Source organism: Lepisosteus platostomus, chromosome 17 (genome assembly GCF_059453375.1).
Source record: "Lepisosteus platostomus isolate fLepPlt1 chromosome 17, fLepPlt1.hap1, whole genome shotgun sequence".
NCBI lineage: Eukaryota > Metazoa > Chordata > Actinopteri > Semionotiformes > Lepisosteidae > Lepisosteus > Lepisosteus platostomus.
Window position 1 is genome coordinate 8,937,431 of NC_142627.1, and position 14,953 is coordinate 8,952,383.

Consider the following 14,953-nt stretch of genomic DNA (forward strand, 5'->3'; position numbering starts at 1 on the left):
GAGCCATCAAAATAAAAATGGAAAGGAAATAAAATAGATCGTACTTTATAATCACTGGTCCAGTGAAAGCTGTCAGTGTTTTTACTGAAAATGTGATTTTACCAATATCTGTGGTCAGTTGTAGAAGCTTTAAAGCTGTGATAATCAGCTAGATATCACGGATAGTGGCAAACCTTATACCCCCCCCAGAAAGTACCAAAATGTTTGAGCGTTCATCATTGAGGGCTCATGGGCATCTTGTAGTCAGTCCTGAGGCCTAGTATCTGTGAAAGAAAAGGTCTGAGGCCTCAGTGTTGAGCTCACATCTCTGCCCTCATCATCTTCAGGTGCATCGTAGAGACTGAGAACCTGGAAGAGCGGGTGGCGGTAGTGTCGCGCATCATCGAGATCCTGCAGGTGTTCCAGGAACTCAATAACTTCAACGGCGTCTTGGAGGTGGTCAGCGCCATGAACTCTTCACCCGTCTACAGGCTGGATCACACCTTTGAGGTACAGACACCAGCCTAGGCTGGCCAGAGCGGGGCTTGAGCAGGAGCAGTAGATGCATCAAGACTTTTAGTGCAAAATGTTCCCCACCTTGTAAGGTGAAAGAGATTTATAAATATTTAAGCAAATTATGCAACATGTTTCATATATAAAAAGATTACAAAACAAATCTGTGGTGCAGCACTAGTATAAATATTAATTAGGAATTTGTGTGAATAAGACTTTTGAAATCTTTTAATGATTAGAGGAACTGAATCGAACGTAGCCTACATTTAGCCTATGTTATCTTTGTTTTTGTGTCTGTAAGTCGAAGTAAAAAACGAAGTATTTATAAAGAGGCTGCACCTTCTGACAGATGTGTTGTTGGGGAAAAATACTGTTGCTCATTGGATGTCTTTAAGGATACATTTTGTAATATAATTTCAATGTACGAGCAGAGGAGAGGCTTGATGTAAATGCCAACATGCGAATTCCAGGATAGAAAGGAAAAGTAGAAGTGTAATGTTGCAAATAAAAAGCCATATAAAACAAGTGAGCAGGGAGTGATGCTTTTTTATGCTAAACAATGCCTGAATCCTTGCTGTCTCCTGCAGCAAATCCCAAGCCGACAGAAGAAGATCCTGGAGGAAGCCCATGAGCTGAGTGAGGACCACTATAAGAAGTATCTGGCAAAACTCAGGTCTATAAATCCACCATGTGTGCCTTTCTTTGGTAAGTTGGTCCTGTGAAAGGACTTTAAGGTCTGATTGACTGAGGACTTAGCCCACGGTGTCCAGATTGTAAGGCCCACTTTGCCCTACAGTGTCCTACCACTTTTCTGATAATTCAGTGGTGGGACATGGTGGACTTTGTGGACAATTTGTGGTTATTCTTTTCAAATACAGTTAGCTAAAAGAAACCAAACATTAGTAGAAATCTGCATGAATTCACATGTGTGATGTGCGGCTTTTTGAGATGTGAAGTTTCTGACCCAAATTCTGCAAAGCAAATAAACTGTTCCTGCGGGTGGTGTGAACAGCACAACACAGCAGTAGATCCTTTCAGTATGGCACTACATTCTAAAGCACTGCTAGAACCACAGTTTTCCACAGTGAACCTGCAATATTTTGTGTTTAAATAAGTCATATTGATTTATTTTTCCAGGAATTTATTTAACAAATATCCTGAAGACAGAGGAAGGAAATCCAGATTTTTTGAAGAGACATGGCAAAGAGCTGATAAACTTCAGTAAGAGGAGGAAAGTAGCAGAAATTACAGGAGAGATCCAGCAGTATCAGAACCAGCCCTATTGTTTACGGGTAGAAAATGAAATCCGAGTAAGTATAGGCACATTCAAAGCAAAACTGGACATTTTCTGGCACCAAACTAATAATTCTGATGTAACAGCTACCCCAGTAGCAGAAGCTAACTTTGTCTACAATACAGTTTTCTTAGAATATAAATTTTAAATAGTCACAGCTCCAGCTTTTATCACTTAAGTCATGGGTTCTTAAACATTTGTAGCAAAGGGCCATAAATAATAGGTCACATCCTTCTTACATCTCAGTTTTCCTGGGTAATGCTAAGGGAGTGTTTCTGGGGCCCGATCCATTGGTTAAGAACCCATGACTGATAATGTTTTATTGTGATAAAACATTTAATTAATTTTTTAAAAAAGAATTGAAGATTGTGTTTTGGCCTATTCTGTGTGGGAGCAACAATTTATCACCATACATATTTACTCTTTGTTGATTTGTGACGATTATATTGCATTTAGCCTGAGAAGTTGTCATTTCTGGTCATTCATCCTCCTTTTCGCTTTATCTGAAACACAGAAGTTCTTTGAGAACTTGAACCCAATGGAAGACAAAATGGAAAAGGAGTTTGCAGACTACTTGTTCAACAAGTCTCTGGAAATAGAGCCCCGGAACGCCAGGTCTTTACCTCGATTTGTAAGTATTTATTGTTTTGACAGTAATTTAATTTAGGATATTTATTATCGGGTAGTTGTCAGTGGGAGTTAAGAATTAGCAGTAACATTGGAATGAATTAATGATTTCCTTTAATGCCATGCATGATTACTTCTTAATGTTTGTGAATATCAATATTCTATTTTAATACAAAATCTATGAAATGTGTGCACAACCCCAAGGAAAATACCACACAGCCACAATCCATTGTCGCCCATCATCTTCCATATAGGCCAACCCAAAAAATATTAAGACATACTAAAAACAGGACCAACAAGAATTTTGTCATACCAGAAAAAAAAAAGAAAGAAAGTAGTGTTGGCTCACTGGCTTCTATCAGGTTTCCTGTCAATTTCAAAATCTTCATGCTCTCCTATAAGGTTCTGCATGGTTTGGCACCTACAGTATGCATCTGAGTTACTGTCATCCTCTTCCCCACCTTGCTACCTTTGCTCGTCTAATTCTGGTCTCCTGTCTGTCCCCTGAGCCCGTCTTCACTCAGTGGGTGATAGGCTCTGCTCCTGCTGCACTCCAAAGCTCTGGAATTCCAAATCTGAGGATGTCAGGGTGTCACCTTCCCTGAGCTCTTCCAAATCTAGACTTAAAACCATCTACTTTAGAAGGGCATTTATTAAACTGGTTCTGAGTCTACCCCTTTGCCTACCATCTGTATTTCAAACCCTCTCTGTAACTGTTTAATACTGCTACCACCTCTCACTGTGTCTTGCTGTAAAGCGCTTTGAGAAGCCACTTTTAAAGTTGCTGTATAAAAATAAGGTTTATATTATAGTTCAGTTTTCACTTTGGATTGGCTGACTTTAACACCAGGTCATTCTAATTCAATGTGACCTTTTCTTTTCTTCTCTGTTCCTGCCGTGTGCCACAGCCTAAGAAATACAGCTGTCCTCTGAAGTCTCCCGGCGTACGGCCCTCGAGCGTCAGGCCCAGCACGATGAGACACCCCACCCCTCTGCAGAACGAGCCACGCAAGATCAGCTACAGCCGCATCCCTGACAGCGAGACGGAGAGCACGGCATCAGCCCCCAACTCCCCACGGACGCCACTGACGCCGCCTCCCGCCTCCGGGGCCTCCAGCTCCACCGACATCTGCAGCGTGTTCGACTCTGGCCCCCCCAGCCCCTTCCATTCCAGTAGGTCTGGGTCGCCTGTCCGGGGGATCGACACGTGCTCTTTAAATGAGCTTATTTCACTGAAACAATGATTCAGTTTCACTTCTCCCTAGAAAAATAGCACTAGCTAGCAAGGATAGATTTTACATATCAAAGGTTGGTGATGTACGTCTACGGGTTAATTTGTATCGGAGAGAAAGCATTATGCAGCCCTAAGCCTGATGCAGGCTAAGGTCTTTCAGAATCATGCTTGGTCTTGAATCTTCAGGCCTCAGGTGTACTTCTTTCTTTTTCCAAGGTTGCCCTTCTGTATAGATTGTTGAATTTTTCCCTGAAAAGTACTAACGTATGCCTGCAATTTCCCTGCCGTTTTGTTGTAGTCTAGCATTTTACCAACCTGAGACACTCCTCTTTGTTGGCTAGTTATACTTCCACTTTATGGCTCTGTCCCTCTGTGCTATCACATACTTGACTGGATGCCTGTCTGAGCTGTGGTGCCAAACTACAACAGTTAAAGAGATTCTGATTCGGCTTCGGTGAAAGTGCTTTCACAGGCCAGTTTGAATGGGAAGCAATCATTTGCATGAAGGATACTAATCTGTTAAGATTATTCTGCATCAGAAAAAAGAACAGGGTTTAGAGAGTAGATGGAAATTAACTTTGCACGCCTGTTCTGTTTGTTATTAAAGCGAGTTAGTCTACTGTTATTTATTTTACCATGAATGACCATTTCTTTAGGACAGCCTTCATAGTTTGACCAGTGTTGTTATATTGAGTACTCAGCTCTTGTCCGGATTTACATTTGATTCCATATTTACTGTATACATGTGAATTAACTGAGTTGGCAGTGGTTGGTTAATGATAATTCCAATGAATGACCATCTTTGTTGTTCATGAGATTGAATGGGTCTGTTGCTTACACTAAACCTTGCTTGCCTTTCAACTACTAACCCATACTGCTCTGCTAATGTACCTCCTTAAAAACCTTGGAAATTGTTCACATACCACTTCCCTTGTGGGTCAGCAGGTTTCAACACTATAGTACACTGAGTGTATTCCAAGCCAGACTTATATTAGACAAGGCAAACATTCTAGGTCTTAATCGAGTCTCGTATCCCAGGCCACATTTTTTTTATTTTGGCCGTGTTTCTGCTGTATGATGATGATTGTAATTACTGGATACATCTTGTTAGGAAATTAAAGACATCTTTACTTTATATGCATGGAAACAAAGGAGAAAACCCTTTGAGCAAACAGTTTTTCTTCAGATTAAGAAAATGCAAGATAGTTGGGCCATTGGGTCTTAGATTGTACATAACCCATCAAAGCAAAAGACAGAAGTTAATTACATTCATTGCATCTGGTGTTATGTTTAAAGCAGTATGTAATCAGGCATAATCTGGAGGCCATATAGAAAATGATGTTCAGTTGCATTCCATGGTTTTACAAAGCTTTAAAGCATTACTATTATGGAGTCTGGGACTCTGACAAGGTATGAAGGTTGGACTCTTGACTTCAGCATGTCTCTGTAGAAAGTAAAAGGAAAACTGCATTCACCTGCTTAGCTTAAAGCTTTTTCTCTCAGGTCTCTGTTCTCTCCTTTTTGCAGATAGTGATACCATCTTTGCCCCAGTTTCACTGCCACACGGCCCAAGTCAGTATCAGGTTTCGATTTGTCTTCTTCAGCTCAGCATAACAAGGCAGCATTTCATAAACCCAGCTTTGCGTTCTGGCTCGCTGCTCTCCATTGCCTAGTGCCATGCATGCAGATACACCAAGGAACCCCCCTCCACCATTAATACACTTAGAAATGTTTGTTTTTGGTTTTGCTTTTCTCAACTTCAGACCCCCCCCGGCCCAGGATTAATTTTAAATAACCCAACCATTAACAGCATAGCTCACAGAAGCCTGTGATATCTGTCTCTGTGAGTCCCAAACAGGCCTAAATTTGAAAACCTAGTGCTCCATTTTAATGAATCACACTTTTGAAGTTCCACCCACACAAAGCAATGGTGTGTCTTGTGGTTCAGCTTTTACATTTAGTTTTTAAACTTTTAAAAATGAAAAAAAGAAAACTAATATAATTTGCACCATAGGAAATTCCAAAAGTTAATGTAAATGCTGTATGCCGGCTCTTATGCTAGTGTATAGCGGTCTCATTTTAAAGCAGAGCTGTAAATGGGGGAAAAAGGGAAGAAAAGTGACTGAAACTGAGCATCAGTCCTTGTTCCTTACACCCTCTAAACTGGTCGGTTAACCCTCACCATCCACGTGCATGATACAGTCTGCCTAGATTCCAGCTGAAACCCATGCATGTTGGTTCATCCAATCTGTGTACCAGACTCTCTCTTGTCACCACTGCATTCACTTGTCCCCTGGCTGCACAAATCCTTGTTCCTCTGATGGAATCAATAGCAATTGTGTTTTTACAGACCTGCATGTCACCGGTCCATCCTTTGCAGTTTCACCCAATGGAGCAAGTGCTGCTCATTGTCTCATCAGCTTTGTATATGCCTTTCTTGTGGGATTCTGTAAGGATACATTTCTTATGGTGTGTTTCTGGGCCTGATGACACAGTCCTGAGAGTATATTCTTGAATACAATCATATCCGTAACTTCTTGTTTTTTTTGTGGCCTAGATTCTCATTGTTTCAAAAAACAGAACAAAATAGGACCAAAATGGTATAACGCTGTACAACAACAGGCCCCCACCCTCCACATTTCAAACCACCCCCAAAGGATCCCTAAGGAAAAACTAAGCAGCTGTGACAGAGGCACTCAATGTGCAATGGAGTGTCAGCTGCTGCACTCCCAATCCTCATCTGTCCCCCTGCCGCCCTCCATCTGTGGAGCCAAGCCCTGGAAAGGCGCTCCACATGTTCTGCCTCTTAGCACAGCCAGTAGTGACATTGAGGCTTTCCACAGGGCAGCATAGTATTGATTCCAGCCTCTAAGAGGACATACTGATTTTGCCAGGGTTTCTGCTGGGTACTGCTGTTTTTTTTCTATGTCCCAGATGCATTTAGACTGGTTCCGACTGCTTGTTCAGAAATCTTGTTCTCTGCAGCTCTTAGGTGGACAGTCTTGGTCCCTCTGACTTGCTTTCCACCCATGGCTCCCAGGATAGATCCCGGCCTGCTGAGGACAAGATTAGCAGCTTCCCGATAGAAAAGAACAGAGATCCTTATTCACGTTTTTATAGGAAAACACCATTTTTTCACAGTAGTACCCTACTGTGGTTCTTAGAATTTAAATCTGTTATTGTTGTCATTTGCAGGTCATAGGGAAACAAAATCAGATGTTCTTCTACAGTGCCCCGCCCTTTCTCAGCCATTGTAGTTGTCCATTTGATTTATGGCCTTGGTGTTGACAAGTGCTTGCCTGGTAAAATAACATTCCCATCATTATCAAGCCTCAGCAACAATGTTCAGTTTTTAATGATACGTCAAATGCTCTGCTTCAGTGTATGTGTTGTCCTTTAATGTTCTCAGCATAAGAATGGGCTTCAGATCCTGTGAAATGTATGATCCACTGTGTTTAAAAGTCTAGCTTGACATGGGCTTAAAGTCCAAGAGACTACATCCATATTGAAGATCTGCATAGGTAAACTTCAGTTTAATTTAGTTCAAATCAGCCCCTTCTTTCCAAAGTGCAATTTTTATACACGCTGTCTGTGTTAGTAGTGTTTTCGTGTGTTTTTTAAGAATGATCCTATTTTTTCCATTTTAAGGCAAAGCCTCTGCATGTCCCATTTCACATGTAACACCCTCTAAGATATGGCAGAGGTGATCAAGTCACATGTTTGGTGATGTGTTTGTCCTCTGTCTGCATCATCTGTGCTGTATTACATTTTAATAGATGCACTATTACTCCCTGCTAGGATCTTCCTCCGTCTCCTCCATGGTTAGCTTTAACAGAAGCCTAGAGGACGCCCCCGTGCCTCCCCCTGTGCCCCCTCGGAGACGGCCGGAGTCAGCCCCTGCTGAGTCCTCCCCTTCGAAGGTAAGACTCCGAGCTGTGCGCAGCAGTCCCGCTGGGGCAGTATTACTGGAGCGCGAATCGGAGAATACAGTGGCAGCATGGAAGAAGAGATAAGAGAAGCATGGGCATGTGTAGCTCTTGACTGGCTGCCCTTTTTGCCTGAGTAAAGTGCAGTGCTCATTCCTTATCCAGGATGGCTTAACACAGAGCACGCTGCTCTTCCTATCCACATACACAGAAATAATGAGTAAGCATGTTCCACTGAAACTGTGCTAGATCTCTCGTTCTTTTATCCTGGACACCCTGTGCATTTAAATACACATGGTCCTAATCGCATTAACTCTTGCTTTTTCGTCATTATGAAATACCAGGATTAAGATGTGAAGTGTCTCTTAAAGCTTTCCTGAAGCCAGTTTAAGAGTCCCTGTAAGCAGTTTGATTTGGAAACGAGTTTGATATTGAAATAGTTTGAAAACGGCTTGATATTGCTCCCTAACCTCTCTCTGTTTCTCTTGACCTCCCCCTCACAGCTGATGTCAAGGCACTTGGACAGCCCGCCAGCCATCCCTCCCCGGCAACCCACGACCAAAGTGTACTCTCCGAGGTACCCGCTGTCGGAGCGGACCTCGGTGTCAGACCCCCCAGACAGCCCCCCCACCTTGCCGCCGCGGGAGCCTGTGAGAACGCCGGACGTCTTCTCCAGCTCCCCGCTGCACCTGCAGCCGCCGCCGCAGGGAAGGAGAAACGAACTGAGCCAGACCTTCTTCCCGCCCTCGCCCTTCAGCCCCCTGCCCCCTCAGACACCCTCCCCTCTGGGATCCCGCAAACACCTGCCTTCCCCACCCTTAATACCCCAGGACCCCGAGCTGCCTGGGGCCACTGGGCCCCCTGTCCCCCCTCGTCAGAGCACCTCCCAGACCATCCCCAAGCTGCCCCCCAAAACCTATAAAAGGGAGCCCCTGCACCCATCTATACACCGAGACACGCTGCCCTTGCTTGAAAATGCCAACTCCTCCTAGACTGCAGGGTACAAGGGGCGCAGACATGCTAACACTAAAGACTGCAAAAAAAGCCATTCTTGGCTACACCCGAGACGTGACCTTACACCTTCAACGAGAAGATGATTGTCTTTTTAATACATTGAAACCAAGGAGATTGCCTGCCGTGTTGTCTTTTTTAAGGATCTCATTTCAGGAAAGTGCTCAGCAGCAGCAGAGGAGAACACCACCAGTTGAATAGGACCAGTTTTAGACAACACACTGCAAAAGAGGTCAATATGCCAGTTTCAACAGCTTCCTGTTTAAAACTACTTTTCATTATGGAAGTGAATGGGCACTAAAATATTGCTTAGAAAAGCCCATATGCAGAATTTGGCACATTCTAAACTAAAACAGGGATCTAAGTTTTATTTAATTTACCTTCATTTTCTTGACATCAGATATTCATCAAGACAAAAAAAGGGACTTGGGAATGACATTCATTGGACATGTTTAGACTTTTTTTAGTTTAAGTTGAGATATTGTGCCAGTAATCTTTCAATACCACAATTAACGGTAACCCTCCACACCAAAGAGGTACTTTCAAACTGTTGCAAAAACAGTCATTGTTTTTTTTTTTGGTTTTGCCAAGAAGTGTGTAAACAATTGCCTTCTTTAAACAAGGGAATAAAAAGTGTTTTTCCAGCTCGGCAATGAAAAGGCTCTTAAAGCCTGACCTTGATGTAAGTATGTAACAGAGTGATGGAGTAATGACATCCTGCAAGTAGAGTTATCAGTATCAGCTGTGTGGAAGGTATGTTGATAATCCAGTTTTGGCAAAAGTGTTGCATTTATAATTTTTATTATTGCATAGTTAATTGGAATGCAACCAAATGCTTTTGGAAAAAAAACATCCTTGGAATTTCCTCCAAAATAACCATGAATATGATTCAATCTAATCAGTTTTCACTGAATGCCTCTGATTAAATTGAACATAAAGCCTGCATAAATTACATTGATTACAATAACAGGATAGTCATCCATTTTGCATTTTCTGGTCTCAGGACAAGAGCAAGGGGAATAAGTCTGCTTTGCAGTCTTGTGCAAAGGCCTTTACCTGATCTTCATACCTTAAACAGTTATGGGTTGAGTTAATGACTTGGATTATTAATATACCTCACTGTCTGCTGAAACACTGATGTTACTGCATGTCTAGCAGATACAGTTCTTATAGAGGATCGCCATCAGTACATTGCACACTCAACTATCCCATTTCACACTGTAATCGTGCATCATATTAAGATTTCTCATCCACATTGGGCGCTTAAGTAACGCTAACCTAAGCGTTCCTTACTTGCTGCTACTCATAGCAGTTGGGCATTCTTGGCACTTTCACATATCATTTTTTTTATTTTAAAGCATTAAAAAATCCTTTCCTGATGATTACCAGTATTTACCATAAAACAAGAGGCCAGACAAATACTATAACTGTTTGATGAGGAAAACACTGTAATCGTGTTGCTGAAGTTTTCCAAGATCATGGAAACAGTTTTTGTTGTTTTTTACATTTGTTTCAATGCAAGGTCTGAATTTTGTGGTACCAAAACAATTGTTCAAACTGCATTTACCACCGGTTCTATATTGAAGCTTCAGTGTCAATACAAGACAAGTAGTCTTTTGTCCAAAGTCATCTGAAGTATGATTGTAACCCTAAAAGGGAACATTAAAGTTTTTTTATAATTGCTCTTGTGTGAATGGAAGAGGATTCAACTCAAGGTGCCTGTTACAGCTCTTGTTTTGTTCAAATCAAATGTATTAACAGTAAACATCATGTAATATAGAACAGTTTTCTTTGTCCTGGTCCTAGGGCTCCCTGTATCTTCTGGACTAAAGAACTTTTAATCACTGAAGGTGATTGTTTCCTATAATTGAACTTCTAACTTGATTAGACGTTTTTAATTTGTATCCTGTAATTTACACTCAGTCTTTGGTTTCAAAAGTCTGCTGCAGGATTGTCGTTGTGAATATATTTAACAAACAGAACTCCATCCAGTCTCTCCTCAGTTTATTAAATGATTTCTGCCTTATCTCTGTCTAACCAGTTCTCAGTAGGTAACCATTCCATTTATTGATGACTTACATGCAGGTGGGAATGATGCTGTATCTGACACTTCCACTTACATGAGGAGAGGTGTAGAACTGACATTGTTTCAAAGTTGACGCCAGTTATGAATCTGAAAAAAGATCCTAAATTCGGATAATGATTAAGAGCTCATTTGGAATGAGAACCAGAAGAGACAGGACCCCCCAAGTGCAGGGTTGAGAACCATTGTCGTAAGGCAGACATTACAATCACAAGGGTCTGTTTCAGGCTGCCCACACCAAGCCAACATGCCACTTACAAATGTTAAACTTGTGTAGAGTCTGTATTTCAAGGTTTTGGTGATGACTGCTTTTTGCCCCTAGTTTCCGTTGGACTTGGCGAATGTTATTTCATCAATATGACAGGAGACATTGTACAGACGTTGCCTGGAATCTTCCAGGCAGAAGGTGAAAGAGGGAGTCTGTAGCAGGTCTTGTGAGGAATGTCTTTTCTAGAGTTCTTGGACATTTGCGTTGCAAGATCAGCATCAGAACTGTATAGTCATTAGGTCACTGCACACTGCTGGGTGAAGTGAGGATTTTGTCCTACTTCCAGCTGTTTACAGTAGAAATAAGACTCAAACAGCTGGAACTGAACAGTTAGTGTCATCCCTAAAAAGTAAAAGGGTAGCTTTCTCTTGTATAAAGTGGCTGTATTTTCTGTGACAGTCCATCACTGAGTCATATTATATAGTTTCTACACCTCACTCAGTATCAGGTATTTTTACTATTCAGTTTTTTAATCATATTTATAGGTCTGCTAACAACATTAACCAGGTGATCTTTAGTGGTTGTGCCATGTGGGAGGCCCCCATTACACACACAGTTTAGGTGTTGTCTCTCTTGTTGTATTTGTTGTCTGAATGTTGTAGTACCGGATGGTAGCTCAAGTTCTGCTGATCATACTGTGCCTATAAATTCTCCTTTTAGCAGATGTCAGTTGTTTGTTTTCAGGCATCAGCACAGTCAGCTGTTTTAGATGTGTTTTAAAGTGTAGTCATAACTCCCCACTCCTTTTTTTAGCATGGAAGAATTAAATGGTTTTAGTGTAATTGGGATAATAGAAGATCTTTATGAGGGGGAATGTGAGCTAGTTAGCTTTTCTCCAAACTCAAGCACCCAGTTGTTTCTTTAATAGTAATTTCAATTCAAACCAAATTTTGTGTTTTAAAAACATTTGACACATCAAGCAACAGTGAACACACTAAAACTATTTTAAGGGTGATTCTTCTAAAGGCAAAATATGCAGAGACATATGCTGTACCAAGGAATTGCAGATTGTGCTATATAGTCATTTAAGTAACAGCCATAGTCAAGCTCAACTTAATAGCTGTCCATGACGGCTGTTTCTAGCCATGTGACTGTTATTGTACCAGTGTCTGGCAGCAGAATTTCCCTTAGTGTCAGTCTGAGTCTTTTCACTTCCACACTAGCAGCCAGGAGTGGCCTACTAAAATCTGTTGTTAACTGTCCCAGGCTAAAAGAAATAAATTGGATTTCTGGTTCATTTATTTCATTCTCTTTAGAAAACAAATTGGAAGTATAAAAGCTCGGAAATGGGTAGTGTTGCAAATTCATCCTCAAAGAATCTGTCAAAAATGTTGTATGTCATTGTAAAAAAGTAATATTCATTTTTAAGCATGCAAAATGTTTTCAAACTCATTTACACAGTTCAACTCTGCAATCAGGTTTGCATTACTGTTGCTTTCTCTTGGTTTGGTTTGGGTAATATAAAAAAGAATTGCCAAGCTAATCATAGCCCAGGGTTCCATGCATTGTAGCACTCAATACAAAATGTTTAGGTGCACATGCAGGGGTAATAAATCAGGTTTTAATTCTTCATTGCCGGATGTTTGTTTACATTCATGAGAGGAGAAATGACCTGACAGGTTTTCTGGTTGAAGTTTAACTGTGGTGTACCTGTGGTAAACATCATTGGGACAACACAGGATGTAAAACTGGTTTCCTGGTGAATCATGAGCCTTTGTACTGGGTTCCAGTTTGTGTTCACGAGAGAAGGAGAAAGCTAGGATTCTCCTCAAGGCCAAGAAGAGAGAAGGGTTGCTATTCCTGTGCATTCTGCTCTTGTGTCAAAAAAAACTGGAGCTAAAGTGATTACAATTCACTTTTATTTTTCTGTTTGAAAGACACATGATTTGTTTGGAATCTGGATTTTTTTCATCTTAAAAAAAAACAGCAGTGTTTGTGTTTCAAGGTTTCTTACCAGATTTATAGAAGTGTCTGGTGAATCTTGAAACATGGCTGTTTTTTTATTAAATGCTAAGAGAGAAAAAAATACTTTTGTTGGTTTTTTTTTGCTTCCAAACCCCTGAAACGAAACAAACAAGCATTAGGTTTTGTTTCTTATGTCCATAAGCAGAGAAATCTGTGGTATGTTTCATTGTTATAGGTTAAACCTTTTAGCAGTAGTGTTCGCTGCAAGTGCCGGTTATTAAACATATGTATGCATTTGGTATAGATCAAAATTTTATTTGAAAAACTGTCTCTGTTTTAGTGCCTGGAACCCCAAATCCTGTGTTGCCTGCACCTGTACTTGGAAAAGTGTTAAAGAGACCTAATTAATATACAATAGAATTACAGTTTTTTTCCTGTGCCATGTAAAATGTCAGCCTTTCAAGAGTCAGGGATTTCAAAGGAAAAAAAAAAACTACTGTAGCATTACGGAGTTCTGAGTTTAGAGGTTTTGCATTAATATTTAGCACTTGTAAAAAAAAAAAAAAAAGCTCTGATCTTAATTGCATTGCTCCTCAGTTCATTACCATAAAGTGCATTTTTAACATTAGCTGCTGGTTGTTCTCTCCTTCGCCCTTAAAAGAAAAGTGCTTTCAGTAGCTTACCTGCATTGAAAAAAAGTGCAACAGGTAAACCAGGTCCTTAATTGGGGCGACGACTAACACCATGCAGACTGGCTATGATTTCAGCACTCTGGCGCATCACCTTTGTATTTGACTTAGTTTTTATCTGGGAGCCCAGCAAGGCGTGCTCCTGTGCCAGAAGCATGTCCCATTAATTTGCTACCAATATGTGCCTTTGATTATATTTTGGGCTTTTGTTCTTTGTCTTTCAGTGTAGGTAAATGACGAGGAGTGGGGTGTATTCATCTCTTCAGTTGTTAGGCCTCTTTGACTTAAAAAAAAAAAAAAGGGTCTTGGCTTTTGGAGTGCATTCCGACTGTACTGGCGAACAAAAAAAAAAAGTCAGTTGTGGGGAAGGGATGGAGAGGGAAAAGACGAATTGTACATAACTGAGTTTAACTGTGTGTATATATGTATTTGACTTTGTTTTATTGGCATGATTATTTGCTACTTTGATTAACTGTAAGTTGTGAGCCTGTCCAGGGTGTAACGAATGAGGGTAATCCACTGTCTCATCTGCCATAAACCTGTATGTTTCACTGTCTCCACACCATCTCTGTATTCCACTTGGGCAACTATTCATTTAGCATTTTAACGGAAACGGACATATTGCAATCATCAGTGTTCCTAGCATTCGAATACAGTCTAAAACCACAGAGACAAAAGGAACTAAAACAAGTGTCGATGACTAAAAAAATATCCCTAGCTTGCTTTGCTGTGAGCTATTTGAATTGTACACAAAAATGATTGTATTTTCAGGCTATTAAATCTGCAATTAAAAGAAATGTTTTAGTGCAACAAGGTTGACAATAGCTTGTACTCTCATGTGAGTAGTGGTCTCTTTTGTTATTGTTTTTTTGTAAAATCCCAGTTCTCTCATGTACATTTGAAACTGGAATATCTTACCGGGGTATTTTTCCATCAGCGTCAATCAGTTTGTTCTGTTGTGAGCTGGTGTTCATGGGGGGGGGTGTTTTCTAAAGTAACACTTGAAGATTTTTCAACTCCACTGGCATAAAGCAATGGAACAGACTCCAGTGCTAAAGGTCATTGGGCAACATGGTGTAAATCCATTCATTAAAATTAGCCAAAAGGTTTAAGTCACAACATAAGGTGGTTGAAATTCATGATCATTAGCACAAACACTTGATCATAGCTCAAACATGGGTTTACATAGTGATTTTTTTTTATGGCTGTGTAGTGGTACAAAAAGAAGTAATATATGTAAGCGCTGAAAAATGCCAGCCAACCATAAAAGGACAGTCAAGGCTTTTTCAGAGTAAAGTGAAATATTGGCTCTGTGATTTAAATAACTTGAGTATTTTGGATTTAGATTTGAGTCCCAAAGGTGGTACTCAGCTGTGGATTGAAAGTGGACTAAACTGCATTAGTTCTGGTTTTCAGGACTTTTT

General features: G+C 40.7%; 1 protein-coding gene across 4 annotated transcripts in view; it reads left to right on the plus strand.

Annotated features, from left to right (window-relative positions):
* The window catches only part of sos1 (son of sevenless homolog 1 (Drosophila)), a 57,112-nt gene extending 42,770 nt beyond the window's left edge, over positions 1-14,342 (plus strand). For 3 of the 4 annotated variants that reach the window (XM_088610420.1, XM_088610421.1, XM_088610422.1), the window contains exons 17-24: positions 327-489; positions 1,080-1,197; positions 1,630-1,802; positions 2,301-2,417; positions 3,322-3,586; positions 5,175-5,219; positions 7,446-7,567; positions 8,077-14,342. In XM_088610420.1, the coding sequence (XP_088466546.1) occupies positions 327-489; positions 1,080-1,197; positions 1,630-1,802; positions 2,301-2,417; positions 3,322-3,586; positions 5,175-5,219; positions 7,446-7,567; positions 8,077-8,565 (1,492 nt within the window). In that variant the 3' untranslated portion in view covers positions 8,566-14,342. The remainder of the gene's footprint in view (positions 1-326; positions 490-1,079; positions 1,198-1,629; positions 1,803-2,300; positions 2,418-3,321; positions 3,587-5,174; positions 5,220-7,445; positions 7,568-8,076) is intronic. The other variant, XM_088610424.1, reaches the window with a different exon arrangement.
* The last annotated feature ends 611 nt before the right edge of the window (positions 14,343-14,953 follow it).